The sequence below is a fragment of the Psammomys obesus genome, unplaced genomic scaffold, assembly GCF_907164565.1.
Source record: "Psammomys obesus unplaced genomic scaffold, mPsaObe1.curated_primary_1811, whole genome shotgun sequence".
Lineage (NCBI taxonomy): Eukaryota > Metazoa > Chordata > Mammalia > Rodentia > Muridae > Psammomys > Psammomys obesus.
Window position 1 is genome coordinate 19932196 of NW_026596095.1, and position 15830 is coordinate 19948025.

At 37.6% G+C, this 15830-nt stretch overlaps 1 protein-coding gene across 4 annotated transcripts in view; it reads left to right on the plus strand.

The window, feature by feature from the left end:
* Nucleotides 1-15830, plus strand: part of Tbck (TBC1 domain containing kinase) — a 170105-nt gene that overhangs the window by 15136 nt on the left and 139139 nt on the right. For all 4 annotated transcript variants that reach the window (XM_055628141.1, XM_055628139.1, XM_055628142.1 and 1 more), the window contains exons 3-4: nt 2372-2444; nt 15371-15485. In XM_055628141.1, the coding sequence (XP_055484116.1) occupies nt 2372-2444; nt 15371-15485 (188 nt within the window). The remainder of the gene's footprint in view (nt 1-2371; nt 2445-15370; nt 15486-15830) is intronic.

The window sequence follows — 15830 nt, forward strand, 5'->3', positions numbered from 1 at the left end:
TTACCTGGCACATTATGATTCCCAAACATTTTATTCTGTGCAGCAGATTGTCTTTATAACAAACAGAAACTATTTTCAGACAGTTCCAGAATTTTGGAATGAATACTTCTAATGCAATCCTGAAAATAAATGGTTCACAATGGAAATATTCCTTCTTTACATCTGGGAGAAATACTGTGTTCTGCTAAGGGTTATGGCTCTACGTTACTAAAACAGTGGTTAAAATTGTATAGAATCTTGAAGCCTTGACAGACACTGAAGGTGTTTACAGAGGAAGACTGAAAAATTTTAGCCTAACACCACATGGTATACAGCTCTTTTACAGATAGATACACTTATACATATCCATGTGTAAATATGTGTATTTTAGTAAATTATAATGTTTTGTTGTGTATTAATTGAAATACTACTAAGATATTATATTTAGTTAGAACATAAGCCCTGTCAGTTTAACACTGTACCTTTAGTACATGCCTATATGTTTTAGGTGAATTGTAGACACTGCTATTGAAGTTCCAAACAAGACCTAAGTGGTTCCTGCTATCACAAATGCATTATCTATTTGGAGAGGAATGACATTAAGTTAAAATGTATGCAAAAGTTTTTTAATTGGGTAGAAAAGAAAAGTACTGTGTACATTATAAGAGTAGTGAATCAATTCTGGGAAACCAGGAAAGCCCTTGAGGAAGTCATGTTTACTGAGGCCTGAATCTTGAATACAACAAAAGCTAACAGTTCTGGCTCAGTGCCAGAAACTATTCTCAGTCCTATTTATATATGAATTAATTTCATCCTCATCCAGTGCTGTGATGTAGGCATTATTGATTTCTTCCTCAGTCCTAATTATATGTGAATTTATTTCATCCTTATCACAATGCTATGGACATTATTGTTTTCTTCCTCTTTAAAAGAAACTGGTACTACTAAGATTAGTGAAATTAGTAAATTTCATTTCTAAGGTCATATGGTAATGAATAGTAAAGTTAGCCTTGAGCCTGGGGAAAAATTGTCTGCTTTTAAGCAGTATATTATACGACAGGAGAGAGATAAAAGGCTGAAATGAAGGGGGCTAGGAAAATGGCTGCGTGGAAAAGGTGACAACCTGAGTTTGATCCCTAGAACCCACTTCATGGAAGGAGAGAACTGACTTTTACAAGTTGTTCTCTGGCCTCCAAATGCACACCTGGCATGCTCACACAGGACATGAACTGCTTACACACAGAACATTAAATAAATTCTTTTGAAAAAGGCTATCAAGTTGGCTCAGGAGATAACTCATTTGCCACCAAGCATGACAACCTAAATTTGTTTCATAGGACCCACAGGATGAAAGGAAAACGTTGATTTTTGCCATTGATTCTCTGACATCCATAAGTACACACACACACACACACACACCCCACTAAATAAATCTAATACAAAAGTTCTTTTAAAAGCTTAAGATGAAGATTATTTCAAACATGGGAACCCACGTGTAATTACCCAAAGGATGAGAATGCCCTAAAGCTGATTAAATAAATATATAGTAGAAACTAGGGAAGGAATTCCTTATTCAGATTTATCATCTTATCGCTTGAATCTTAGTGTAAAAATGTGGGAGGAGGATCCTAAGTTAGGTGAAAAGAACAGTTTGTGGAAACCTAATGATGTTGACTGAGAGCTCAATCGCAGTAGATAGAATAAACTGTCTAGCTCTGGAAGCAATTGGAATATAGAAACAGCAGGATTCAGTATGTGGGTTTGAGAAAGAGAAAATGTATAGGTTGTTTTGTTTCTCTTGAGTTTCAAGTGACATTTTTTGTTTGTTTGCTTGGGCTAGAGTCTAGTATGTTACAGGCTGACCTGAACTTGCTATATCCGTAAAGGTGGCCTTAAAAGTCCTTGTTTTCCCTTAGATTTTTCAGTGCTGGAATTCTAGGCATGTGCAGCTACTCTGATTTATGAAGTGCTGGTGATTCAATGCAGGGCTTTGTGCATTCTATGAGTGCATACTACCAACTGAGCTACAAGTCTAGCTGGACAGTGCATTTTATACTGAAGTCAAAGGTGGGCTCTAAACGCCTGCCATTCAAGAGAGCTCCATGATCAAATAAAATGTAGTAGTTTTCCATCATTAGTACTGAGGAGAAAACACAGTATAAAACAAAAACTAATGAAGTATGGATAGAAGATGGTAGTATTTCAGTTTGGTGTGCTAATATACAGAGAAGATTGAGAAGAGTCCAGGTAGAAGTAAGGAAGACTAACCACACATATACATGATGAAAATAAAGAGTGCTTTAAAGTATTGGTCTTGTGTTATATGTTAGTAACTTTAGAGGGATGTATGAAGCATAGTAAATGTAAAGAGAATTTGCTTTGTTCTTCTCAGAAAGACTAGTGGTGGTGGCCGAGCACTGTGAGCGGAGTTTGGAAGACCTGCTTCGGGAAAGGAAGCCTGTGAGGTACTGTGTTATATATGACAAATAAACAAAAGGTGGAAATTGGCAAACAAAGAAGTGCTTAACTAGAAACTGAAGGGCTTTGGTTTCTTTCAGTATTGTATAATGAGAACATTCAGTGTTGGTTACTCTAGGAACTTTAATTCACATGCTTCATAGAAATTCAATGTTAACATTCTGCAAACTACTTAAAAAATTCCTCAATGGAATGTACATATGTGAAACTTTGACATCTTAATTCTAAGAATTTTTCTACTAGCCAAGATGATTTTTCTAAAAGGAACCATAGTAGCTTTCTCAATGTACAATGATAGTCCCAGGTGAACAGGGAATTTTGTTAAGTAAAGACCATGTTGAGAAAGAGGCAGAAGTAGTAATCACAACTTGGGTAGAACTTAATGATAGAGTTTAATTCAATATTGCAGCTACTCAATAAGTTTATGTTTTCTTTACCAGAAATAGTATGTTATCTAATTTTATATTATAAGTACATTATTAATATTTTCATGGATTTACTCAAAATTGTTTTTTAATTTTATTTTATTAATTACACTTTATTCGCTTTGTATCCCCCCATAAGCCCCTCCCTCCTCCCCTCCCAGTCCCTCTGATGTCTTCCTGGAGGAATTTTCCCTTGATGAGTATGAAGTGTCCTTCCCCATCACTTTTGCTTAATTTTGGTTCAAAGTCTATTTTATCAGATATTAGAATGGCTACTCCTGCTTGCTTCTTGGGTCCATTTGCTTTGAAAGCAGTCTCCCAACCTTTACCCTCAGGAAATGTCTATCTTTGTGGCTTAGGTGTGTTTCTTATATGCAACAGATTGCTGGGTTTTGTTTAAGCATCCATTCTGTTAGTCTGTGTCTTTTTATTGGAGAATTGAGTCCATTGATGTTGAGAGAGATTAATGACCAGTGGCTGTTTGATCCTTTGATTTTGATGTTGGCTGTGGTCATAAGGTTGTGTGCTTGGTTGTTTTTTGTTTTTACTGTAGTGAGGTTATTTATTTCCTGTGTTTTCTTGAAAGTAGCTAGTTTTCTTCTGTTGTATTTTCCCTTCTAGTGTCTTCTGTAATGCTGGATTTGTGTGTAGGTATTGTTGAAATTTGTTTTTGTCATTGAATATCTTGTTTTCTCCGTCTATGAGGACTAAGAGTTTTGCTGGATATAGTAGCCTGGGCTGATATCTGTGTTCTCTTAGGGTCTGCATGATATCCGTCCAGGCCCTTCTGCCTTTCATAGTCTCTGTTGAAAAGTCAGGTGTGATTCTAATGGGTTTGCCATTATATGTTACTTGGCCTTTTTCCCTTGCAGCTCTTAGTATTTTTTCTTTGTTCTGTATACTTACTGTTTTGATTATTATGTGGCAGGAGGATTTTCTTTTCTGGTCTAATTTATTGGTTGTTCTGTAGGCCTCTTGTATTCTTATTGGCCTCTCCTTTAAGTTGGGGAAATTTTCTTCAATGATTTTGTTGAAAATATTTTCTGGGCCTTGGAGCAGGGAATCTTCTTTTTCCTCTATTCCTATTATTCTTAGGTTTCATCTTTTTATGTTGCCTAGAATTTCTTGGACGGTCTGTGTCAGGAATTTTTTGGATTTCACATTTTCTTTGACAGATACATCTATTTCTTCCATTGTATCTTCCACACCTGAGATTCTTTCTTCCATCTCTTGTAGTCTATTGGTTATGCTAACCTCTGTAGTTCCTGTTTTTTTCCCTAAGTTCTTTCTCTCCACAGTTTCCTCCATTTGTGTTTCCTTTAATTTTTCCAATTTTATCTTCAGATCTTGAGCCATTTTGTTGATTTCCTTCACCTGTCTGACTGTATTTTCCTGTTTTTCCTTCAATTCCTTCAGCTGTTTGTTTGAACAATCCTGGGTTTCTTTTATTTCATTCAGTGATTTAAGCATTTCCTCTCTAAAGGCCACAAACTGGCTGCAACTTCCTCTATTTTTTTTTACAAATGGCCATAATCTGTTTGAGTTTATCTACCTCTAGTTCTTCATACATTTTATTTGTTTCCTCTGTTATCTTTTTCAAGAGCATAGATGTTAGGTCATCTTCTTGAATTTCAATTATGCTGGGGTGTCCAGGGCTACTTGCCCCTGGATAACTGGGTTCTGGAGATGCCATATTGCTCTGTCTTTTGTTGGTTGAGCTTTTATGCTGGCCTCTACCCATTGGGCTATCTTAGGTGTTTGGAGTTAGTTTCTAGTGGTTCCTGGGATCCTGTGGTGGAGAGAATCCCCTTGGCAGGAAGATGGTTTTTCCTGAAGGATGCCTTCTCAGCTTTTAGGGTATGGTCACTGGATGGCCAGTGTTTTTCAGGAGTTACCGCTGCTCACCTTAGGCATAGAGACCTGAGTGGTAACTGTGGTCCTTGTTAGTCGAGAGGGCTCTCCTCTCACCTGGAGAAGTCCTGAAGACAGCTGCCTTGCTTCTTGATTTCTTGCTGTAAATTTAGTGATCTGCTGCTGTAACCTGTGTGTCCCGTGGTTTGGTCAGTTTTGTTAGGGATAACTGGTTGCCCCTTGGAGCAGTATCTGGGGGTTGATATCAGGGATTCTGGGTTTCTGTAGGTCTGAGGTTGGGGCTCTGTGCCCCAGTACCCAAGCGGTAATCTGTGGTGGGTGGATACCACTCTCCTGGTAACAGCAGGTTATCTGGCGCACAGCAGGTCCCTGGGTTGGGCAGCTCTACAGGCCCTTTTCCAGGGATATACTGGGTTGCCTAAGTCAGTCCCCTTTGCTTCGTTCCCTGTGAGGATTTCTCCCGACAGTGACTCCCAGTCTCTGTTGCCCTGGGGCACACAGCTCTGACTGTGCGGGAAAGCTGGCACACAGCAACTGCCTTGCCTGCGGCTGGAGCCCAGTTCAGTGATGGTGGCTAGTACCTGCTGGTCTGCGAGACTTTTTCCAGGGAAAGACTGGGTGACCCAAGTCAGTACCATTTCCTTCCTTCCCTGTGGGTTTTTCTCGAGACTGGGACTTCCAGTCTCGGGTGTTTTTTGTGCCCACCGATCAGCCTGGGAAGGTGATCAGGACACGCAGGTGTGTGGCTCTGATCTGGGGACCTAGTACCTGCAGAACCCCAGATCTTTTCCGGTTTCTGGCCGGGTAACCTGAGTGTGGACCCGACTGATTCCCAGTCCGTGGGGGCCATAATTAGACAACACTGTCACACAGGCCTATTTCTGTTCTTGACTGGTTCAAACATTCACAGAAAGCATTAATAACTCTTGTTGTTAAACTCAGGCCTAAGTATTTTGTTTTAATATTGTATTTATTGTATTATGATATTGTATTTTATTTTCTTTTTTATTGCTAATATATAACAATATAAGTGAATTTTTTTTCATAATGGTTTTCTTTACACTTTATTTCAATAATGGTTTTCTTTCCTATGGCCCCACTAAACTAAATTCATTGTTAGTTCTTTTTACAGACTCCTTAAGATTTTCTATGTAAGCAGCCATATTATCATTAACTAAACATGTTTACATTCTTGTCTAAAAAATCATTATGGCTCTTTTTTTCTCTTGATCTGTTTTGTAAAATTGGACTTTATATGGATAATTGAATGAAATACTGATGGTCATATTTCATTGATTTCTAATATTAGGGAAGAGTGTTCAATATTTAACTGTTGTGCATAGTATTTGAAAAAATCTTTTTATAGATGCCTTTTATAAGCTTAAAATTTTTACGGCAGAATAAAAGATTTTAGTGTGTGTCTCTGCCAGGATAATAAAATTGTTTAAAAAAATAAAACATTGATGACAAAAATATACTAAATTGAATGGTAGCTTTATTCTCACAGATATATTAGAATACTGTTTTGTTGATTATTTTATGTCAGGATAATTGGGGCATACAGACATAGTGTTAATTCATAAAATGCTGACCTTTACTAAAACAAAACAGTATGTGTTCTTAAAAGGCCCTGAAGTCTTTAAAGAAGAAAGGAATCATGTGGATCTATGTCTTGATTTAATTGGCCAGTAGATCACTGATTGTTAGCTCCTGTTTAGTGCATATTTATCACCTTGTAAATTTACAAAGTGAAGCAAGATAAATTTGAAACATTCTCCAAGTACAGCAAATAAGTTCTGGAGTTTCCTGTTGTCAAACCAGACTGTCTTTTCTACGTACATTTTGATCTTAGCAAATTAATTATTTGTTGAGAAGTAAAGTTACTTGTGTTCAGGTTGGAAAATTGGTTCCCCATTGTTTTTTATTTTAATTTTATTTTTTATATTAATTGAAGTTTATTTGCATTGTATCCCAGCTGTAGTCCCCTCCTTTATTCGCTCCCAATCCCACCCTCCTCTTCTCTTCTCCTCCCAAGCCCCACTCTAAGTCCACTGATAGGGGAGGTCCTCCTCCCCTTCCATCTGACCCTAGCTAATCAGGTCTCATCAGGACTGGCTACATTGTCCTTCTCTGTGGCCTGGCAAGGCTGTTCCCCCCTCAGGGGGAGGTAGTCGAAGAACCAGCACAGAGTTTATGTCAGAGACAGTCTCTGTTCCCCTTACTAGGGAACCCACTTGGATACTGAACTGCCATACATCTGAGCAGGGGTTCTAGGTTATCTCCATGCATGGTCCTTGTTTGGAGTATCAGTCTCAGAAAAGACTCCTGTGCCCTGATATTTTGGTTCTGTTGCTCCCCTTGTGGAGCTCTCCCCCATTGTTTTTATCTCATTGTCGATTTGTAACATTTCAGACTTAACTTCGGTTATTTAAAATAAAAACTGAGTTATAAAATATGTCGAACATAACAACTTAGATACAACTGAGGTATTTTTCATACCTTCTACAAATATTCTTTGTTATTTAATTTGTAAAAGTTTCTTTTCAAAACATGTGACTCTGAGAGAAAATGAGTAGTTTAATTTAGCATAAATACATGAGTTTAGTGGTCAAAAAGTTTTTCTCTTTCAGTTTTAGAAACTTTCCTCTGCAGCTGGAGAAGTGGCTCAGTAGCTAAAAACAGGTACCGATATTGCAGAGGATGCAATATTGGTTTCCAATACCCATAGTGGGTGGCTTCCACCTATAACTCCAGATCCAGGCCCCTATGTGGACAACATGGGCACCTGTGTTCACATGTGTTCATACCCCCAGATAGGTACACACATGTGACATAATTTTTTAAAATAAATCTTAAAATGCTTTCTCCTTTTAAATTTTCTGTAAATAAGTTGTATGTTCCAATTAAAACTTCCAAATGTACTAGTGTATTATTAAAAACACCCTGCCCTCTGATGCTGAATTTATAAGCTAATAAATATTGAAAAGTTATATATTAAGTGACCTTTTTATGTTGAGAGTATTGGAGAGACTCTTTAAGGACAAACAGATTATATATTTGCAATATTATTTGAGCATTAATCAATATTGTTTTTCCCCCTATACATTTTTTAACATTACACAGTAGCTAACTTCATCTGTTTCCTCTCCTTTAACTTTTCACCTCAGTCTGATAGCAAGAAAATTTAACCAAAGGAAAATGTATATGGAAAGGATTAGAATTTTTATAAGGTGAAAAAACATGTTGAACTTATACAGTCTAGAATTGTTTCCTCCTTGGTTTGCTGACAGTATGTGTGCTTTGGCTTATGCAGTGGCCTTTAGAAATATCACGGATCATTGATTTGAGGAAATAGCATGTGTGGTTTTATATGAATGATTTCCAAATCTATCTCAGTAGCGCTGACCTCTGTTTCTCTTGCCTGACCTCTATTTCTTGTACTCTGATAGAATCTCTTTTTGGAAACATTGCAGGTACCTGAGGGAATTGGTGGTTTATTTGTCAAGTTAACAGAATCTAAAATCACCTGGGACAAGGGCCTCTGAGAATTTCTGTGCAATTATCTTAATTATAGTAACTGATATAGGACGACACACTCACTGTGAGTGACATGATTTTCTGAACTTTGAGTCCTGGACTGTATAAGAGTGACAAAAATCAACCCCCTGAGGGGGGGAGCAGCCTTACCAGGCCACAAAAAAAGACAATACGGCCACTCCTGATGAGATCTGATAGACTAGGATCAGAGAGAAGGAGAGGAGGACCTCCCTTTTCAGTGGACTGGGAGAGGGACACAGGTGGGAAAGAGGGAGGGTGGAATTGGGAGGGGAGGACAGAGGGAGGTACAGGGGATACAAAGTAAATAAACTGTAATTAATAAAAATTAAAGTAATTTTTAAAAAATTTTAAAAAGAGTGGACAAAAGCAACCTTAGTTCTAGCAGGCATGTATTAATTCCCTACTCTCTGCTTTTGACTGGATAAAATACGGCCAGTTCTCCCAGACTCTAACTTTCCAACCATGTTCAACTAAAATCTGAAACTGGGAGTCAGAAAAACTCTTTCTCCTTGGAGTTGCTTTTGTCAGTATTTCATTACCGCATCAGGAAATGAAATTAAAAATCTCTTCAAAACCTCATTCTAGTTTATAATTTTAGCCAAGTAACACAGGATTATATATTAGTCATTATGCTACTACTCATTCCTACAGCCCCCCACAAACAGTTATATCAGCTAATTACCGGGTGTTTAAACTAATGTCTATCTCCTAATGCAAAATTCATTTATTCCAACTTCAAAACCACCAAAGTTTTACTGTTCAAACAAAGTATCTTCTGAGTCTCCAGACTGTGAGCCCCATCCAAAATATTTTTTAAGTTTCTTACTTCCATTAACTGGCACAGATTCAACAAACTCATTCTGAAAGAAAGGATGAGAAAATAACAAGAAAACCATAGATGAGAGCAAGACTGAAGCCCCACAGGACAAGCATTACATGCTGTAGTTCCAGCTGGCATCGAAGTCTCCTTGTGACATTAATCAGAGGCCAATAGACTTATGCTGTAGCCCTGGTCTTCTTACTAGCAACATGTATGCACTTTCTTTTGCATTGACTTTACTTGATACCTAGAACTTTCCACTGAAGATGTGCCACTTTACTGCCAGGTTTATCATCTTGCTGAGGTTTACATAGCACCACAAACTTGACCTTAAGATCTTCATGTAATGGCCTCTCAAGGCCTCATTGCAAGGACTATGACCCTGCCATACATTACTTGGTCCTACCAGCTCTTCTTCTAGTTCCTTAGCACTAGCCTCTATGACACCCTCACTCTTGTATTCTGTATGCCTTCACAAGTTGCACGATAGGATGATGGCAAATTCTCCTGCTACTGCTGTGATGTAGTCTGGCCCCTGAAAGCCGTTGCTATAGTGCCATCTGTGTGCATCTCAGAAAATACTTGGTTAAGCAATTGTTTTCTAGTAGTTCACTTTGGAAGTTCTATGTTTTCAGGCTATCTTTTCACATGAGTATTCTATAAGTGGCTGTGCTGTTGTGTACTCTAAATCTGTACTTGGATGAGATCTTATTCTCAGGGAACCTTTCCAATTTTCCCCATGCAAAGTGTAAAGAAACTACATGGGTGCTCACTAATGGGACGTTAACAATTACATCTGCTTTGTGCATGCCCACCTTGTCTGTGGCTTCAATTTGGTTCATGTTTCTTTCTTTACCAAATTAGACACTTTGGGGCATCTTTTGGCTCCTCTTTCAGATCTACTTTCTAAACGTACTGTGACTATAAATCTGGCTAAATGCAGTAAGATTGCCACACTGCAGCCCTAATGCTATCTAGTATACAGACAAGTAGTCCATTACTTTTTAATCCAGCCTCACTCAGGTCCTCAGCACAACAAGCATGTGTCCTCAGTGTAATACACGTGGCCTCCAGAGCAGTGGTTCTCAACCTTCCTAATGCTGTAACGCTTTAATACCGTTCCTCATGTTATGGTGATCCCAACCATAAAATTATTTTTGTTGCTACTTCATAACTGTAATGTTGCTACTGTTATGAATTGTAATGTAAATATCTATGTTTTCTCATGGTCTTAGGCAACACCAGTGAAAGGGTCAATTGACCCCCAAAGGGGTTGCAACCCACAGGTTGAGAACCACTGCTCTACACTAATTCCTAATAAAATGCTGTTTCCTTTGTAACTTGATAAGCAGAACCTTTATGGTCACATTTTTATCAGCTTTCCAGTCTTTCATACTTCTATCAGAATAATTTTTTAAGTTTTTTATATAGCCTTCTCAGATTTCTCTAGCCTGTAACTCCAAGCTTTCAAATTCCTCTCACAAACAAAGGCCTGGTAACATATGGTCAGGCTCATCAGGGGGACTCTACTTCTTGGTTCTGATGTTCTATTTTAGTTATTGTCTTGATGCTTTAATAGAATGTCTGGCAGAATTGACTTAGGAGAGGAAGGATTTGTTCTGGCTGATGGAACAGGAGACAGAATCCATCCTTAGGGGGAAGATTTGTTATTGGGAGCTTGAGTGTGCTTGCCTATGTCTTGGCAAACTGGGAAGTAATACCTATAACTCTCAGGCCCTGCCCCAAGGTCTTGTGTATCCCAACTAGACACAGTGCCCAAAAGGTCCTTGTACTTCTCAAGACAGAGTTACTATCTGGGGAAATCGTTAGTCAAATGCAGGAGGCTGTGTGAGGCATATCACTTCAAACCATAGCATAGAAACTAAAATTTACTGTCTTAAACTGTGCTACTCAATGTTAATTACAAGATTCTGATTTGGGAATTGTGTGATTTAGATAAAGCCTTACACTGTATGTGTTTTTGTGTATTTTGTCTCTCTCTCTCTCTCTCTCTCTCTCTCTCTCTCTCTTTCTGTGTGTGTGTGTGTGTTAGAGGGTGCATGTTCCACAGCACACAAGTGGAGGTTAGCGAACAACTTGCTGGAGTCGGTTCACTCCTTCAGCCAGCTATCTGGATTCTAGACATCAAACTGAGGACTCCAGGCTTGGCAACAAGTGCTTGTACTTGCTGAGCCATCTCCCCTGCCTTTTGCTGTACGTGATCAAGTGAACTGTAATACGTTAACTATTAGACATTTTTATCTTACTGTTATAATTACATTACTTAAAATAAGATTTTAGCATTATTATTGACCATATTAAGAAAAGCAGCTTTAAAACAAGTAAGCGTAGCTCAGTCTTTAATCTCAGTACTCAGAAACAGGTGAATCTCTGAATTCAGTGTCAGCCTGGACTATATGAGTTCCAGGCCAGCAACGGCCTTGTAGTGAGACCCTGTCTCAAAAGCAAATACCTCCCCACCCCCTCCCAAAAACGCCCTCAAAACAAGTGTACAAAGTTCCAAAATTACCATTCACCATTGTATTAAGTATTTAAAACAATATTTTTTTCATTTTATTTTGTGTTTCAAAATAAATTTAAAAAAATTAAACAAACTGTAAATGTGTAAAAGAGCAGAAAAGCAAGTCTAAAATACTGTTTGATTTAAAGATATTGGGCCCATTAACAATAATTCTTCCGAGTCTCAAGCAGTAGCCAAGAACGACATACGCTTTAGTTTTTTAAAATTTGTGAATAAAATTTATCTTGATATACACTCCTATTCCTTTAAACATGAATGTATTTTTTACATACAAATCTAATATCAAATCAATTCATAAAAGGACACTAGGAAGTAGAACATGTCTTTTGTATTCAGCTGCTTCAAAATGGGTTTAATGAAAACAATCACTGTAAAAAATTTGATTCAAATTCCATGAAAAAAGAAATCTGTATCAAAATACTATGCGGCTGAGGACCTCTAGTGTCACTGCTGAATATGGCATTTTAAGAATTTTTTATGCATTTATTATTTATTACTATTTATTCACTCTGTATCCTAGCTGTAGTCCCCTCCCTTGTCTCCTCCCACTCCCACTCTTCCTCTCTCTTCCCCCACTCTCCATAGTCCACTGATAGGGGAAGTCTTCCTCTCCTTCTCTCTGACCCTTGCCTAGCAGGTCTCATCAGGACTGGTTGCATCCTCTTCCTCTTGGGTGGCCTTGCAAGGCTGCACCCCTGCTTCAGGGGGAGGTGATGAGAGAGCTGGCCACTTGGAGATAGCCCCTACTCCCCTTACTAGGGAATCCATTTGGGAACTAAGCTGCCTATGGGCTAGATCTGAGCAGGGGGTCTAGGTCCTCTCCATGCATGGTCCTAGATTTTTAAAACACTGTGAAGGTAAATGTGTGTGTGTTGTGAAAGAAGGAAGTGAAGGGAAGAGAGAGAGAGGCCAAGAACAAAGAGAAGCTAAAGTTAACTTATAGAACCAAATGGGATGCTTAAACTAAGTTTTTTTTTTTCACTTTAAATCACTTTCTCCCTTTCCTTTCCTCCCTTTAGACCCTCCCATAACCCACTTTAAAACTGATAGCCTCTTTTGTAATTACTGCTGCTACATATAAATATATGCACAGATATGTAAATATAGCCTGTGGAATGCATCATCTCTAAGAGAAGCTAACATTCCCTCTCAGCCTTAGTTCTTTGTCTAGGGGTGGGACCTTGTGAGATTTTTTTCCCCTCTCTAGTTAGCATGTCTACTGATATTGTCACTTTTCAAATCTTGCTTATGCAGCCCTTTCTAAGTCAGTCTCACAGCAGCCTCCCTGGTATTCTAACTCAAATCTTTTCATCTTCCTCTTTAGTAATCTTCCCTGAGCTATAGATGCAGGAGCTGTGCTGTAGCTGTATCCATTCTGGTGGAGTCCCCCACAATCCACCCATCTCTGCATTGTATTAGTTTCTGTAATGGTCTCCATTTGCTGTAGAGAGATTTTTCGATGTGGAGTGAGAGCCACACTTATCTGTTGGTATAAGGATAACTTTTAGAATATGGCTAAGGAATTGCACATGTAGTAAGGTCTGGCCAGGGGGAGGTGACAAAGTGTTTTCTAAGATCTACGGCCTCACCAGTCTTGGGAAGTTGGCTAAGTTTGTCAGCACTAGACATGGTCCTGCTCCCACTGAGTGATCCTTACGTCCACTTAAACAGCTCAAACCATCAAGATTTGAACCTTTACTTTTATGTTAGATCCATCTCTAATGACCCAAGTCTTGTTTTCTAAGCAATAGGGTTTATCTTCAAGTCCTGAGAGCCTATGTTGGAGTGGGAGTCACTTAGATTACCCTCACAACAGCATACAAGGTTTCTCATGCCTGATACAAGGGTTTTGTTAATCTGTGATCGTGGTGGGGAGTGCTGTCAACCCAAGTGACAGAAGAGAAGAGGATACTAAAGCTTTTTAACCTTCTGCTCTTTCTTGTACTTTTAATTTAGGAAAGAGGGTCATGTTTTAGTGAAAATTTTAAAGAAAATTTATTTAATTTACTATTTTTAAGTAAGTTTTATTGAGGTCTAATTCTAATAGCTTAAAATGTATCCTGTAAATGTATAAACTTGTGATAAACAATGTCTCATCAAAACTAAGAAACAGAACAATTCCAGTAATATTAAGATTTTTTTTATGTTCCTTTGTAGTCTTCAACACCTGTGGTAACCACTGACTTGATATTCAATCCTTTTCCTATAACTTATGTCTTTATTTAGTGTTTTCTTCAGCCAAGTATACTTGAATCTTAATCCTTAGATGATCTGACAAGTCTTATCTTTTAATGGTTAAGTAGCAGAGTTAACATTTAACATAATAATAGATATGTATAAATCATCATCACTTAATTTTTTTCCTACTTAAAAATTCTTAATGATTTATAGATCTTTAATACCAACACTCAAAAAGACAGAGGCAGGCAGATTTCTGTGAGAAAAAGGACAGCCTGGTCTAGAAAACAAGTTCCAGGACAGAGCTCTTACATAGAGAAAACCTGTCTCAAAAAAAAAAAAAAAAAAAACCAAAAACAAACCAAATGAAGCCAGGTGCTGTGGCATATACCTGTAATTGCACCACTCGGGGAGACAGAAGCAGAGGCAGGCAGATCTCTGTGAGTTTGACGTCAGCCTGGTCTACAAAGCAAGTCCAGGACAGCCAAGGCTACACATAGAAACCCTGTCTCAAAAAGGAAAAAAAAAAAAAAAAAAAAAAAGAAAGAAAATGATTCCATCAAATCTTCACTATTGCCTCAGTTTATAGCTCTTTTAGAATTTACTTTTTGTGGTTGCTTTCAGAAATTAATTTTTAAAAATAAAACATGGCAGCCTGGTGTGGTTGTGCATGACTTTAATCCCAGCACTCTGGGAAGCAGAGGCAGGTGGATTACTGTGAGTCTGAGGACAACCTGGTCTACAAATTGAGTCCAGGACAGCCAAGGCTACACTAAGAAACCCTGTCTCAAAAAATAAGTAAATAAAAACATTTTACTAGAAAATCCTCTTATTAAAATGTTGATATTGGTACTTGGAAGGTTGAATTGAATGATTTCTTTGTACTAGAGAGAGAGAGAGAGAGAGAAAAGAAATTCAGGGAAAATCAATGAAGGAGAAACAGGAAAAACAATAAAATGGCATCTCTGTGAGACTGTCTTAGATAGGATAGGGCAAGAATTAAAGCAAGTGTTTTCTAAGTTTGACTTAATGGAATTATTTTATGATTTTGTGAATTGATATAAAAATATGTAGTGTCTTTATTGTATAAAATCCATTTTATTTTTATGGTCTTAGTTTTGTTACTATTTGTACAGAATACATAGTTTTTATTGATTTGTTCCAGATATTTTAAAAATAAAACTAATAATTTAAGACACCAAGCCTGTCAATGTCAAGCATCCCATTCTGCTACAAATAGTGTACACTACCAAATTAAAATCTTTCCCTAGGAAAACAAAGATGTTTTTATTGTATTCCAAACTAAGATTTTATATCAGATCAATTTTATTATAATTAGGAAGTCCAAAATACATTGAAGTAGAAATTTTAAAGATGTGCCTGTTCTACTTTCTCTGAATGAAAGAGGTACAGTAAAGCATTACTGTCTGAATGCTTTCCTTATGTCTCATTTTACGGCATAAAACAGATGCTGTGTTTGCTTTGTAATTGATCTTTGACTGTTTGTTTTCTTTTTAGTTATTCAAAAGTTTTGTGTATAGCATTTGAGGTTCTTGAGGGTTTGCAGTACTTGAACAAGCATGGCATAGTACATCGGGCACTGTCTCCTCATAATATCCTCTTGGATCGAAAGGTAATTTTCAGCTAATAATAGAAATTTTTATGTTGCTTGAAAATGAAAATTACTGAAATCCTCCATTTATCAGAGGAATGTAGACGAATAATATGTTTTCAGAATATTTGTAATGACTGTATGAAAATGATAGATTTGTAGCAGATGGAAAGAACAATTTTTAAATTAAATTCTCTACTTTGCCTCAGCTTAGTTTCTAACTTTGTGCTTTATTTCTCCTCTTTTCTTTCAAGGGGCTGTGAATGTGAATTGAGTGTGATATATTGAATGGCTTCACAGTTTGTTCCTGATCTTCAGTTACTTAAATTTTAAGACAATAGTGCCAGCCATTCATATGGAATGCCA